Consider the following 13,999-nt stretch of genomic DNA (forward strand, 5'->3'; position numbering starts at 1 on the left):
GCGGCTTCAATTTAAAAAAATGGAAGTCTAATTACAAGGTTCTATCTGAAAATTCAATTCAAGAAGGTCAGTGTAACTTTGACCTCGCACCTAATCTACCAAGACACTCGGCTTATACTGGAATCCTGAAAAGGATGTTTTTGTTTTTCAATGCAAGATCAACAAGCAAGATCAACATACAAAGAGATCGCTGCTATCCGCTATTTCACAGCTGTTTGATCCTCTTGGGTGGCTAACTCCGCTTTCTGCTAAAATGAAGCTCCTTTTTCAAGAAGTATGGAAGACAAATAGGTATGTCATGGGATGACAAACTGCCCAAAAATATTCATCAAGAATGGCAATCAATAAAGTGTGATATTGATAACATAAATAATATTGAAATACCACGATGGCTCGGCTATGATGACACGTGCAGGCTCGAATTGCACGGCTTTTGCGACGCTTCGCAAAAAGCATACGGTTGCGTCATTTACATCAAAGTAATCAAGCAAAATGAAATTGATATAAAACTCATGGTTGGAAAATCAAGACTGGTTCCCTGCGAGAATGAAGTTTCCTTACCAAGACTGGAGCTTTGTGGAGCATTATTGCTGTCCGAGGTCATGATAAAAATCAAACAAGCCCTATCACCTGACGTGGACATCAAGGTACACGGATGGACAGATTCTATGGCGGTTCTTGGATGGCTACAAGGAAATCCTGATCGCTGGAAGCCTTTCGTCTCAAACAGAGTCCGAAAAATTGTTGAAGTCATGCCGCCAGATTGGTGGCACTACGTCAAGTCTGCAGAAAATCCTGCCGATTGCGCCAGCCGCGGCCTGACTGCAAGTCAACTGAGACTTCATCCAATATGGTGGCAAGGCCCAGCATGGCTATCCATCACAGACAATTTTACACAAGAAAATTGTCCTTACACTACCCAAGAAGAAGCGAAATTACAAAGCAAGTTAACGTAATTACGCAATATTACTATATTGCGTAATAAAAACAACAGTCTAATTAAGGAAATGATAGAAAAATATAATTCATTTTCGAAGCTTATTAAGGTGTAAGCATGGGTGCGCCGATTTGCTGCGAAAAATCAAGATAGAAAATCTGTCTCTTGGCTCACTATACCGGAATTACGAGAGGCAAGAAAAATAATAATAAAGCAAGTTCAAGGTGAAACTTTTCAAGATGAAATAGCATACCTGAAACAAAAGAAATCTATTTCTACAAAAACCAAAATTCTAAGCTTGAATCCGTATTTGGATCATGAGGAGATTCTTCGCGTAGGAGGGAGGCTGCGTAACGCATTGATTAGCCCTGAAATGAATAACCCAATCACTTTGCCGCAAAATCACCGCCTCACAGATTTAATAATAAATAATGCACACGAGCTCACGTTGCACGGCGGCGCTCGGGTTACATTAGCATACACGCGACAAAAGTATTGAATTCTAAACGGAACAAAAACAATTAAAAAATATATACGTAATTGCATAAATTGTAAGAAGCACAAGCCAAGCATGCAAGAACAAATCATGGGGGACTTATCTGGTTCAAGGGTCTGCCCTTCTCGTCCTTTCCAACATACGGGTGTAGATTTCACCGGGCATATCCTTTTGAAGGCTAATAAGGGCCGTGGAGTAAAATCCTCAAAGGGATATGTTGCTGTATTCGTATGCATGGCAACCAAGACTGCCAACCTGACTACACCAGCTTTTATCGCAGCACTATGCAGAATGGCTGGACGAAGAGGCGCCCCCCGTGACATTTATTGCGACAATGGGCGTAATTTTGTCGGTGCTAGCAGAATTTTACAAGAAGAATATCAAAAAATTTTACCTACATTCAATGAAGAGCTACAACAAGAGTTAGCTGACATGGAAATCACGTTCCACTTCAACGCTCCCTCGTGGCCATCGGCGGGAGGTCTTTGGGAAGCGGCGGTGAAAAGCTTCAAGTTTCACCTCAAGAGAGTGATAGGAGAACAGAAGCTCACATACGAGGAGTTCAGCACGTTACTGATACAAATAGAAGCGTGCCTAAACTCGAGGCCATTGTGCGCCCTAACTGATGATCCCGAGGACTTAACCCCATCTCACTTTTTGACAAGCGGACCATTACTGACAATTATACCCACAGAAAGAGATTTAAGAACACGTTGGTGTCTTACACAAAAAAATATTCAAGACATTTGGAAGAGATGGAGCTCTGAATATCTGTCCCAGCTGACATCAAGGTCAAAATGGAAAAATTCAAAGGAAAACATCAAGTTGGATGATGTGGTTCCAGTTCACGAAGAAAACCTACCTCCAGGCAAGTGGATCATGGGCCGAGTGACTGAACTACATCTAGACAAGGACGACTTCGTGCGCGTTGTCACCCTAAAGACGAAGAGTGGCTATTTAAAACGACCAATTATCAAGCTATCAAAATTGGTCAGTCACGAAGCTCAAAACGACAACACTACAACCAATTTCCTACCCAGCAATCAAGCACAATCGCCTAGAACATCATTAAGAAGCCCAAGGAAAAGTCTTCTTACCTCTTTAATATTAACATTGCTGCTATTTATAACAACCTGCACTGCACATGTTTATATTACTCAATTCAGAGACAACCAAGGCCTATACCTTGATAAATTATCAAACATGTTATTTATTAAGGATGAATGGAAACTCGTTATTTACTATGACATGGACCCATTTCTGCGAGTTAATGAAGCACTCGAATCATATATACAAACGCTCGATACAAAATGCAAAACAATGCAAGGATAAGGTCGATGTAATGCGTTAGTACTCCAGTTACGTCACGGCTACGATGAGCTCTCGCACTACAATCAACTTTTGACAAGTCAGCAATTGGACACGTCTGCGTCGTGTCCAATTGCTGACATGTCAAAAGTTGATTGTAGTGTCGGTCAGACTGCGACGTAACAAGAGAGGCTTTATCAACGGAGTCGGATATCTCGCTAACACACTGTTCGGCGTATTAGACGACCGTTTCGCCGAACAATACAAACGAGACATTGCCTTACTACAACAAAATCAAAACCATATCATAAATCTTTGGAAAAATCAAACGACCATTATAGAAGCCGAAAACAATCTATTAAAACGTACTGAGAGTACTATGAACCAACAACACAAGATTACAAATCAACACATGATGGCATTAGATACAGCTGTAATCGATCTGAAAAACAGTGCTAAGACAAGTAGTTTACTGGGTGACTTTACAGTTGGGTCTATCATAGCGACAAATGTACTTAACAACTTGAGAAATCTACAAGACACGATTATGGATGCCGTCATGGATGTTTACCAAGGCCGATTTAATGTACACTTAGCGTCATCAGATCAACTAATCTGAGTTGAAAACTATATCAAGTAAACTGCCCAAAGAGGTCTCTTTGCCCGTAGACAACATTCATTCGGACATACGCAAGATGTACAATCTCTTTAGAGTTAAAGCAAGAATACTGGACTACTCTACTGTTCGAGATAAGAATACCTCTTACTAGAGATACGTACAAAATCTTCAAGTTAATACCAATTGCTCAGCATCATGGAAACAAGACCTACGCGATATCACCTGTGTCTGACTACGTGGCATAAAATATTAGAAAGGGGTCATTTATACCCATGACCGAAGCAGACATAAAGAGCTGTATCATACAAGAAAGTTATTTTTGTCACCGCCAAAGGCCCGAATATCAGATGAAGAGTGACAAAAATTTATGCCAACAAGAAAATAACGAATGTTTGACAAAAGAAATATTATGTGAGGAAAAGTGGAAAGACAGTTAAACTAGTCCCAAAAATTAAGGGATATAAAAAAAGAATCCAAATTTTTGGGTGATTTTCAACAAGCTGTAACTCCGAGGAAAATGGTCGTACAGAAAAAATAAAAAAAATAAATTGTAGCTTCAAGTGTCTAATTTTTAGATATGACCATGAAAATTTTTTGTCACGGCCAGGTCTGGAGAAATCCAACGAAAACTACCAAAAAAAAATTTTTCAACATTTTTTCCCTCCTAAAAAAAGGTCCACGGGCTTCAAAAATTTTTTTTTGATTCTTTCGTTCTAAATTTCTTTTAGAAAATTTAATCCTCTTTAATTTGCCGTATTCAAAAAGCCTGTACGACGATTTGCTACGGAGTTATCGTCAATCAAAGCAAAAAAGTTATTTTTGACTTTGATATTCAATAACTCCGGAAATAATGATCGTACAGGAAATCAAAGGAGGGTTTTGAAAACTGCACAATATTCTCTATAAGAAAATGTAAACATCTTCTAAGAAAAAAAATTTTTTTGAATTGAAACCTCGGACTGAAAAAAAGACAAAAATTCGCGAAATTAAGGATATTTGGATAACTTGGTATAACTTTGGATAAAATCGATGAACGAAGAATATAATCGGTAATTTTTCAACCTCAAAGTGTCCCCTAATATCCCTCAAAAATTCAAAGCGCTGCGATTTTTTTTTCATTGTGCCCCGAAGCTTCAAATTCTTTGTTGTTGCAAAAATCACCATTGTGAGCAATTTTGTGATTTTTATTCATTTTTTTAATAAACATTTTTTTTTCTCTCTAAAATCTTTATTTTTTCGATTAAAAATCAAATCGCGTGCCTATGCTCACTCCACGACATCGTCGAGCCCGATTGGCTTATGCGCATGACCATCACGATTGGGGTCGTAGACAGTGGACCAGTGTCTTATGGACTGACGAATCTCGATTTTGACTTCATGGCAGCGATAGACGATCTCTCGTTTTGCGATTTGCTTTTTAATCGAAAAAATAAAGATTTTAGAGAGAAAAAAAAATGTTTATTAAAAAAATGAATAAAAATCACAAAATTGCTCACAAAGGTGATTTTTGCAACAACAAAGAATTTGAAGCTTCGGGGCACAATGAAAAAAAAATCGCAGCGCTTTGAATTTTTGAGGGATATTAGGGGACACTTTGAGGTTGAAAAATTACCGATTATATTCTTCGTTCATCGATTTTATCCAAAGTTATACCAAGTTATCCAAATATCCTTAATTTCGCGAATTTTTGTCTTTTTTTCAGTCCGAGGTTTCAATTCAAAAAAAAATTTTTTCTTAAAAGATGTTTACATTTTCTTATAGAGAATATTGTGCAGTTTTCAAAACCCTCCTTTGATTTCCTGTACGATCATTATTTCCGGAGTTATTGAATATCAAAATCAAAAATAACTTTTTTGCTTTGATTGACGATAACTCCGTGGCAAATCGTCGTACAGGCTTTTTGAATACGGCAAATTAAAGAGGATTAAATTTTCTAAAAGAAATTTAGAACGAAAGAATCAAAAAAAAATTTTTGAAGCCCGTGGACCTTTTTTTAGGAGGGAAAAAATGTTGAAAAATTTTTTTTTGGTAGTTTTCGTTGGATTTCTCCAGACCTGGCCATGACAAAAAAATTTCATGGTCATATCTAAAAATTAGACACTTGAAGCTACAATTTATTTTTTTTATTTTTTCTGTACGACCATTTTCCTCGGAGTTACAGCTTGTTGAAAATCACCCAAAAATTTGGATTCTTTTTTTATATCCCTTAATTTTTGGGACTAGTGTATATTATCAACACTTATATTTATACCTGTTGCAATCGGTGCAATGTACGAACAATGTGCGAAGATCGGATTACTGCGCACCAGCTGACGGGCACTGGACTGCTTAGTGTAGGTCACGATTGTTTATTGAAAACAGATGAGTTCTCTATATATCCTCACAAACCTCATATTTCACCTGACTTATATACACCTACCATCGAACGGATGAATCATATACTCAACATCAGCATTTCTACGTATAACATTTCCAAAAAATCGCATTTGATGTTTCAAGAAGCAGCCGCCGAAATACAAGATAGATTACTTGCCTTTCATGCCGTCCTGATTTCAGAGACGTGGCTCAAACCTCACCTACCCTCAACTTCTTACTCCCTCCCTGGATTCATTCTTATCTGTAATGATCGGATAGACAGGAAAGGGGGTGGCGTCGCTATCTATCTCAGAAGTGACCTCTCTTACCATATTGTAGCTTCCTCCTGTCCTAACTACTCCGCTTCCGCCGAATTTCTCTTCCTAGAGGTTTGGGTCAAAGGAGCCAAAATTCTTCTCGGCGTAGTTTACTGTCCCCCATCCATTGATTAATTCTCCAGTATTGAACTGGTACTGGAATCTTTAGGGTCTGCTTACTCACATCACATCATCATGGGCGATCTCAACACCAATCTCCTTTCTCCCAGCTCACTCCGTTCCTGTAAACTCCTAGACATCATTGAGTCCGCCAGTCTACATGTCCTACCACTAAATGCCACTCATCACAACACCGAAGGCGATGATACTTGGTTGGACCTAATGATCACGTCTGCTCCCACCCTTGTCTCATTTTTAGGTCAATACCCTGCTCCTGGTTTCTCTCATCACGACCTAATATATCTGTCCTACACCCTTAAACCTCCCAAATCCCCTCCCAAGGTTCTGTACAGGCGCTGTTTTGGGCGTATGAATGTAGTTAAATTGTGTGAGGACGCTGCTTCCATCGAGTGGAAGAAGCTAACGACAGCCCCTACGATTGACGATAAAATCGATTTTTTTAACACTGTTGTCACTAGGCTGTTTGACGTCCACGCGCCATTCAGAAGAGTGCGATGTAAACGACCGCCTGCTCCCTGGATGACTGACGGAGTTCGCATTGCTATGAGACGTAGGGATAGGGCTTTTGCAAAGTTCCGCAGAGACCGCTGTGACGACAATTGGGTTCAGTTCAAAGTTGCAAGGAATCGATGCAATCAGATGGTACGCAACGCTAAACGCCGACACATTCTATGTAATCTTTCTTCCTCTTCCCCGGCCGATATCTGGAGGTTCCTAGGGACCCTAGGTATGGGCAAACACCGAAGTAGCGTTCCACAGTGCACAGTTGGTTTGGATGACATTAATCTTCATTTCACTTCTACCGCACCTCTAGATCACCAAACCACGTGCAACACTGTCCTTTCCGTAAATAATTTACCCCGACCCAATTTTGATGACTTTTGTTTTGCTCCAGTAACACCGGAAGATATTAAGAAGGTAATCCTTTCAATTAAGTCCAATGCAGTAGGGGCTGACGACGTCAAAAAAAAAAAAAAAAAATGATCGTCACGGTATTGGATCACCTGCTCTCCGCCATTTCCCATATCATAAATTTCTCCCTTACCTCTGGATCTTTTCCTTCTCTGTGGCGCAAAGCCTACATTATCCCGTTACCTAAAATCCCAAATCCATCGAGTCCAGCTCACTTCCGACCCATATCGATTCTCCCTTTCCTCTCCAAGGTGCTTGAGGCCTGTGTGCACAAGCAATTAACACAGTTTGTGTTAAGCAACAACCCGCTTAACCCACTTCAATCTGGGTTCAGACCAGGTCACAGCACTACATCCGCACTCCTTAAAGTGACTGGCGATACTTAGGTCACTATTTATATTTTGAGCCTTGACGAATCTGATTGTTTTAGATGTCGTTTGGTGTTTTCATCGTAAAGTTTGACATTTTTGACTACTGCGTTCCGAAGAACGTTTTGAAATCTGCGCTGAAAATATTTTCAATATCGGTGATTGAAAATTACAAGTGTGCGGAAAAATGGCATTAGGATGGTTAACATTTTCGTGCAATGATCTTTTACGACTTTCGACGTGACTTATGGAAACAGTCGTGTCTATATCGACTTATTTCTTACTAAGGCAGTGAAATTCGATCTTTTGAAAATTTTAAACGCTGATATGTAGAGTTCTATTATAATTATTTTTCCCTCGTCAATCAAATTCCTGAAGGTCGTCCAAGACACAAGTGGTGACCACTTGTGTCCGGAAAAATCGATGCTGTGCGAAAATTAATTATGCATTTTCATTTCCTGATACATCAGTAGATTGTCACAATTCTGAACATTATTTCCACTCTTAAATACAAAATATAAGTGATAACATTTCCGTTTAGAAGATTTTTTCTAAACGTACTGAAATATTTTTCACAAGAATTTGCAAAGGTGCTCGCGCCGATTAGTGCAAATAAATGCTTGAAAAATCTATCGTTTTGGTTCAAAATACGTGTATCAAATCGTGATAGAACACGAATTTAGGATCTATGCGCATGAGCCAAAAAAGAAACACCAGTCGACTTTATGGGTGCTTTTAGATGAACCAAATCCAGAAAAAGTTATTCGCGCTAGAAGCGTTTCGAAACCTCTGTCTGTCTGACATCAAATGACTTTATTTAGATCCAAAACGTCAAAAATAAATACCGTAAACATTGATTTTTCATCGCCTCAAGAAGCAGGTTATGCTTTTAAACACCCTGTTTTTGACGGGTCTTCGGGAAAGAAAAAAAAATATTAAAAAAATATTTCGATCGGAAAAAAATCTATCTAGATCATGCATAAGAATACCCGAGAACACGATAAAGTAGCATTCACTCACATATTTACCGTTTTTCATAGTTAGGCTCAAAATATAAGTAGTGGCCCACGTATAAGGGCGGGCATAGAGGACACTAAAGTCACCGTGGTGGCTTTGGTTGATTTCTCGAACGCCTTCAATACCGTCAGTCATGATATCCATCTTTCCATCCTTTGTCACCTGAACATATCTTCTGGTGCACTGAATTGGTTTTCTTCATATCTTAAAGGACGCCAACAGTCGGTTCACATCGGTGACTTATCATCGAGCTGGCGTGAACTCGATTCTGGCGTCCCACAAGGCGGCATCCTCTCTCCGTTATTGTTTCCTATTTTCATCAATCTTCTAACCGAAAATCTTCAGGGTGCGTATCATCTGTACGGTGATGACTTGCAACTCTACGCGCAAGGACCAGTGGAATGTATAGCATCAGTTGTCGGCATGATAAACAGTGACCTTGAGCAAATTAAGTGTTGGTCTAGGGAGTTCGGTTTGGCTGTTAACCCTGACAAATGTCAGGCTATAATCGTAGGCAGTCATCACAGCATCAGTAGGCTAGGTCACGTTTTAGTACCACCGGTAGTATTTAATGGCTCAATAATAGAACTGACTTCTACTGTAAAAGATCTTGGCCTTTACTTGGACTCAACTCTGAGCTGGAGAGCTCAAGTATCTAGCGTTTGCAAGAGGTTCACTGGTATACTGCGGGCTCTGTATCGTCTCAAAAACTTTCTTCCATCCACGACTAAAGCAATGCTTGTGCAGACCTTAATCTTTCCACTGATTGACTATGGTGATGTATGTTACTTCGACCTGAATGCAGATCTCCTCAACAAACTTGACCGCCTTCTCAACAACTGCATTCGATTCATCTTCAACCTCCGCAAGTATGATCATACATCTACTTATCGCTCCCAGCTTAGGTGGCTGCCTATTCGTGAGCGTCGTAATTTACGTGCACTCACGACTCTCTTCTCTTTTCTTACTTCTTCTACTCCCCCAGCCTACCTAACTCCCTACTTTCAATATCTGTGTGGTAATCACAACCGTAACCTTCGTTCTTCTAATAATCTTCTTCTTCTCTGCTTCCATCATACACTTCTGGGATTGTCAACTCTTCTTTTCCTGTCCAATCTGTCTTATTATGGAACGCGCTCCCTCTTGAAATCAGGATGTCCGCTAACCGTCTTACGTTTAAGAGCAAAGTTCGGGATCTCTTGTGAAAACAAGCTGCAGAATCGTCACATTTATCTTAGTTTGTATTTACGAATTATTGTATATGTTATTGTAAAAGCCCGAACTGTGGTAAATCCTAAGATTTTCCGGTAAAACCTAAGATTTACCAACTCTCAATGGTAAAAGTCCGAACAAGCCAGAGTTTAAAAACTATGTTACGATATATAAAAAAATCCTCCTTCATAACTATGTTTTTAACTATTTCACGGTATAATTATATACTGTGACATAGTTATAATGAAGGAGTTTTGGGCAAAGCGACATGGGTAGGTTGGGCTAGAAGGCTAAGGTGGGAGCGAGCGAAGCGAAGCTCCCACCTTAGCGATTCCGATTCGAACAATTCTTCTGGTTCTTCGTGGTTATTTTTTTTTAACCACCCAGAAGGAGGAGCCCGGAGGGCTCCGGCGACATCTCGATATCATCAAGTGAATATAGGTAAAAGTTCGAAATAAAAGAATTGTTCGGACTTTTACCATTGCGAGTTGGTAAATCTTAGTTTATACTGGAAAATCTTAGGATTTACCACCGTTCGGGCTTTTACAGTAACATATATATCTATTTTAGGTAGCACTGAGAGAGGGCGCTGTAGTGCTCATGTTTACATCGAGTCACGACAAATAGTGAATTTAAAAATATTTCAAGTGCTTTAGTGGACTGGAAAGTGTTAAAAACTATACTTAGTGATCTAATCTACAACATACAGTGTGGACAGTTCAAAGACTACAACTATTATATGGAAAAAAGTGAAAGACAAAGTGAGTGCTACTATCAACGGTGGTGTTTCAATATCGCTATATAATTGCAAAAGAACGCTTTCTGGCGACAAAATCCACTTGTGACAATTAGTGTGAACATCTAAATTGAGTTAAATCAAGCAGATCATAATAACAAGAAAAAGATAACCTAATTGTTAAATGAGTAAGCGAAATACTTACGACGGAATTTAAATTAGCGCCATCTATTAAAACCACTACGAACCACCAACAACGCCAACTGGCTAAACGCTCTAATCGACCGCACTAACAACAGCTCATTATAGTTTAAGAAAAAACACAAGAGGCCGCTACTAGTACCAATTGTATCGATCATTCGTCACCAGATAACAAAAATGGAAGAAAAAATAATGAATATGTTACTAAAATTTCAAAGCGAATTCGATGAACAAAAATCAATTATTGAGAAAAACGGGGAAAAGGTGACCGAGCAAGTTACTCAGAACGTAAATATTTTGCTAGAAGAAAAATTTGCAATATTGGAAGGAAAATACGAAAACCTTAAAGAAAATTTAGAAAATCAAGAAAAACGCTTATACTTCCTAGAAAAACAAGCAAGAGTGAGGAATTTAGTGTTCTTTGGAATAGAAGAAACCGAAACATCCTATTCAGAATTGGAAAGTAACTTGATCAACTTCATAAATAAATACTTTTCTCTAGAGTTGAACAACAAAGACATACAAGAGGCTAGAAGGATAGGAAAAAAAGGAGTCAATACAAGACCAATAACAGTCACCTTTTCAACGCTGGGAGTGAAAGTACGTATCCTAAAGCAGAAAAAAACCTTAAAAGACTCTGGGTTTTATATTCAAGAAGACTATCCCCCGAACATTTTGAAAAAAAGAATAGAATTAAAAGAAGAGCTTCAGATGGAAAGAGATAAGGGAAACGTAGCCATATTAAAATACGACAAAGTAGTTGTACTCGAAAGAAAAAAAGAACCATTGAATAACAACAAAAGAATGCTTCCAACATCTCCAGAAAACAACCCAAGTATCAACAAAAAAAAAAGAACCGCAGGTTAGCAAGAAGACTAAAACCCAGGCGTCATCAAGAAGAACGTCCAGCGTGTCGGAAGGAGTCCTGAAACCTGGAATCTTAAACTTCATAACCACGAAAGATCCACAGACCGCACCAGCGCAACAAAATAACAAGCAAAATAATATGTAGCAACCAGCGCCCCCCTCTGCAATGAATAATAAAAGAAAATCAATAGAACAAACTAAAACAAATCTTCCAAGCCGGTGGGTCACCGAGGAAGATCACGACCAAAACCCTCCAAGGAAAACTAAAGAATCTAAATCAAGAAACAAATTTTATGTTCTGACATATAATGTCAAAACGCTGTTTTCTCACGAACGTCTTATTGAACTCAACGAAGCCCTAAAAAACGTCAAATATGACATAATAGGATTAGCTGAAACAAGGCGATTGGGTAACAAAATGGAAGAACACGAAGACTTTGTACTGTGCCATACAGGTGCTACACCCGGTTTGTACGGGGTGGGCTTTATAATAAACATACATCATAAAAATAGCATAGAAAGTTATACGGGCCTCACCGAAAGAGTAGCATTACTAAATATGACAATTCTTCTTCTTATCGTATGGTTAGTGGTCAACCTAGTGTCAAAGTTGTTCAAACCGCCCGAAGGCCTTTGACGTGGCTTAACGACTGTTATCTTATTGACAACAACCGGGACCGACTTTTTACGTGCCCTCCGAAGCACGGAGACGCCCTGTTCAAATACCACTATGCGGTCACCCATCTATGGAATGACCGCGCCAAGGTTTGCTTAACCCACAGATCGTTTACCGACCGGTGAGCGTAACTGGCTACGGGCGCCTCTAATATGACAATAGAAGACATGCACATATCGTTTATACAAGTCTACGCACCAACTGAAAGAGCAAATGAAGAAGAAATGTCTACATTTTACCAGACAATAAACAAAGCAATAGAATTGGCTCATAAAGACTTCATACTAATGGGCGATCTAAATGCAAAAATAGAAATACCTAAGAAAGAAGAATACCTTATTATGAAACCAAATGGATACGGCGTAAGGAACGAAAGAGGACAGAGATTAGTGAACTTCGCAATGGAAAACAAATTATCGATTTTAAACACATTCTTCAAGAATAAAAATAAGAATAAATGGACTTGGAGATCACCAGACGGCAAACGTTCAAACGAAATAGACTTTATATTATCCAATTGTCCAAAAATAATCCAAAATACCGAAGTGATGAACATAAATTACCCTTCCGATCATAGGGCAGTGAGAGCCACGATCACACTGACCCCAGCTACAAAAACTAGAAGTAAATACAGAGCTAATCCTATCAAAAATTTAAACAGCGAAGCAGAAATTACAGCATTCCAAGACTGTATAACCGCAAACATCTCTGAAGGCCTACTGGAAATGGACGATAATACATCTGTACAGAAGTACTACGACAACATAATATACTGTATAACTACAAGTCTCCAGCAGGCACGAGTCACACGAGCACACAAAACAAGAATCTTATCAGAGCGCACTTTAAAACTTATAAGCAGAAGACAAGAAATACAAAAATTTAAACCTAAAACCCGAGCAAAAAAGAACGAACTTAGGGCTCTCTACAAACTTATAAGTAAAAACATAAAGATAGACTACACTAACCACCGACAAAAAACATTGGAAAAACATATAAACGTAACAGGAAGTACAAGAAAAAGCATATAAAGAACTTCGAACATACAAAACATGGATAGATGGCATACAACGACAAGAATCAGTACTAAACAACCGGAGCGAAATAATTACAGCTGCAACCGATTTCTACAAAAAACTATACAGCATCCAACAACCACAAGATTCTAACAACGCTTATCACCATACTAACATTGAGAATGAATCCGAAATAGTTCCACGCATAGAAACTAACGAAGTCGCATCAGCCCTCAAGAACCTAAAAACAGAGAAAAGTCCCGGACCAGACAATATTACCAACGAAACCTTGAGATTAGCCTCGGATATGCTCACCGAACCTTTGTCAAACTTGTTCAACCTCGTCTTAAAAACTGGGGAGACACCTATGCAATGGTCCGAGTCTAATATAATCCTAATCTACAAAAAAGGAGACTCTAAAGATATCGCGAACTACAGGCCGATAAGTCTACTTCCATGCGTCTATAAACTCTTCTCCTCAATTATAAACCAGAAAATAAGTAACACACTTGATGCGAAGCAACCTGTAGAACAAGCGGGCTTCAGGAGGGGTTTTTCGACGGTGGACCATATACATACGAAAAATACAACGAAATGGGTAGACCACTCTACTTAGCCTTTGTAGACTACCAGAAAGTATTCGATACATTGTCGCACGATAGTATATGGGAAGCTTTAGAAACACAAAATGTCGAAAATGAATACATCCAAGTTCTCAAGAATATCTATAGCAAAAGCAGAAGTAGAGTGAAACTGGAGAAAACTGGTCCATGGTTCCCTGTTAAAAGAGGGGTAAGACAAGGTGACCCGATATCCCCAAA

At 39.0% G+C, this 13,999-nt stretch overlaps 2 protein-coding genes and 1 pseudogene across 2 annotated transcripts; all 3 read left to right on the forward strand.

The window, feature by feature from the left end:
* Nucleotides 1–293: 293 nt before the first annotated feature.
* On the forward strand, nucleotides 294–956 carry LOC142985947 (uncharacterized). The gene has a single exon (XM_076134185.1). It carries the CDS (start codon nucleotides 294–296, stop codon nucleotides 954–956), a length of 663 nt encoding a protein of 220 aa, XP_075990300.1.
* Nucleotides 957–1,523: 567 nt separating this feature from the next.
* On the forward strand, nucleotides 1,524–10,309 carry LOC142985948 (uncharacterized). Its single transcript, XM_076134186.1, has 2 exons — nucleotides 1,524–2,423; nucleotides 10,253–10,309. Exons 1-2 carry the CDS (start codon nucleotides 1,524–1,526, stop codon nucleotides 10,307–10,309), a joined length of 957 nt encoding a protein of 318 aa, XP_075990301.1.
* A 487-nt stretch (nucleotides 10,310–10,796) lies between these two features.
* On the forward strand, nucleotides 10,797–11,631 carry LOC142985949 (uncharacterized; annotated as a pseudogene).
* Nucleotides 11,632–13,999: the final 2,368 nt, after the last annotated feature.

The sequence above is a fragment of the Anticarsia gemmatalis genome, chromosome W (genome assembly GCF_050436995.1).
Source record: "Anticarsia gemmatalis isolate Benzon Research Colony breed Stoneville strain chromosome W, ilAntGemm2 primary, whole genome shotgun sequence".
NCBI lineage: Eukaryota > Metazoa > Arthropoda > Insecta > Lepidoptera > Erebidae > Anticarsia > Anticarsia gemmatalis.

What these genes read in the sequence shown, in the direction of transcription:
- LOC142985947 (XM_076134185.1), top strand. Translation starts at nt 294, where the DNA reads ATGTCATGGGATGACAAACTGCCCAAAAATATTCATCAAGAATGGCAA.
- LOC142985948 (XM_076134186.1), top strand. Translation starts at nt 1,524, where the DNA reads ATGGGGGACTTATCTGGTTCAAGGGTCTGCCCTTCTCGTCCTTTCCAA. An exon ending in TTATCAAGCTATCAAAATTG is followed by an intron (nt 2,424 to 10,252) that starts GTCAGTCACGAA and finishes TATCTATTTTAG; the next exon opens with GTAGCACTGAGAGAGGGCGC.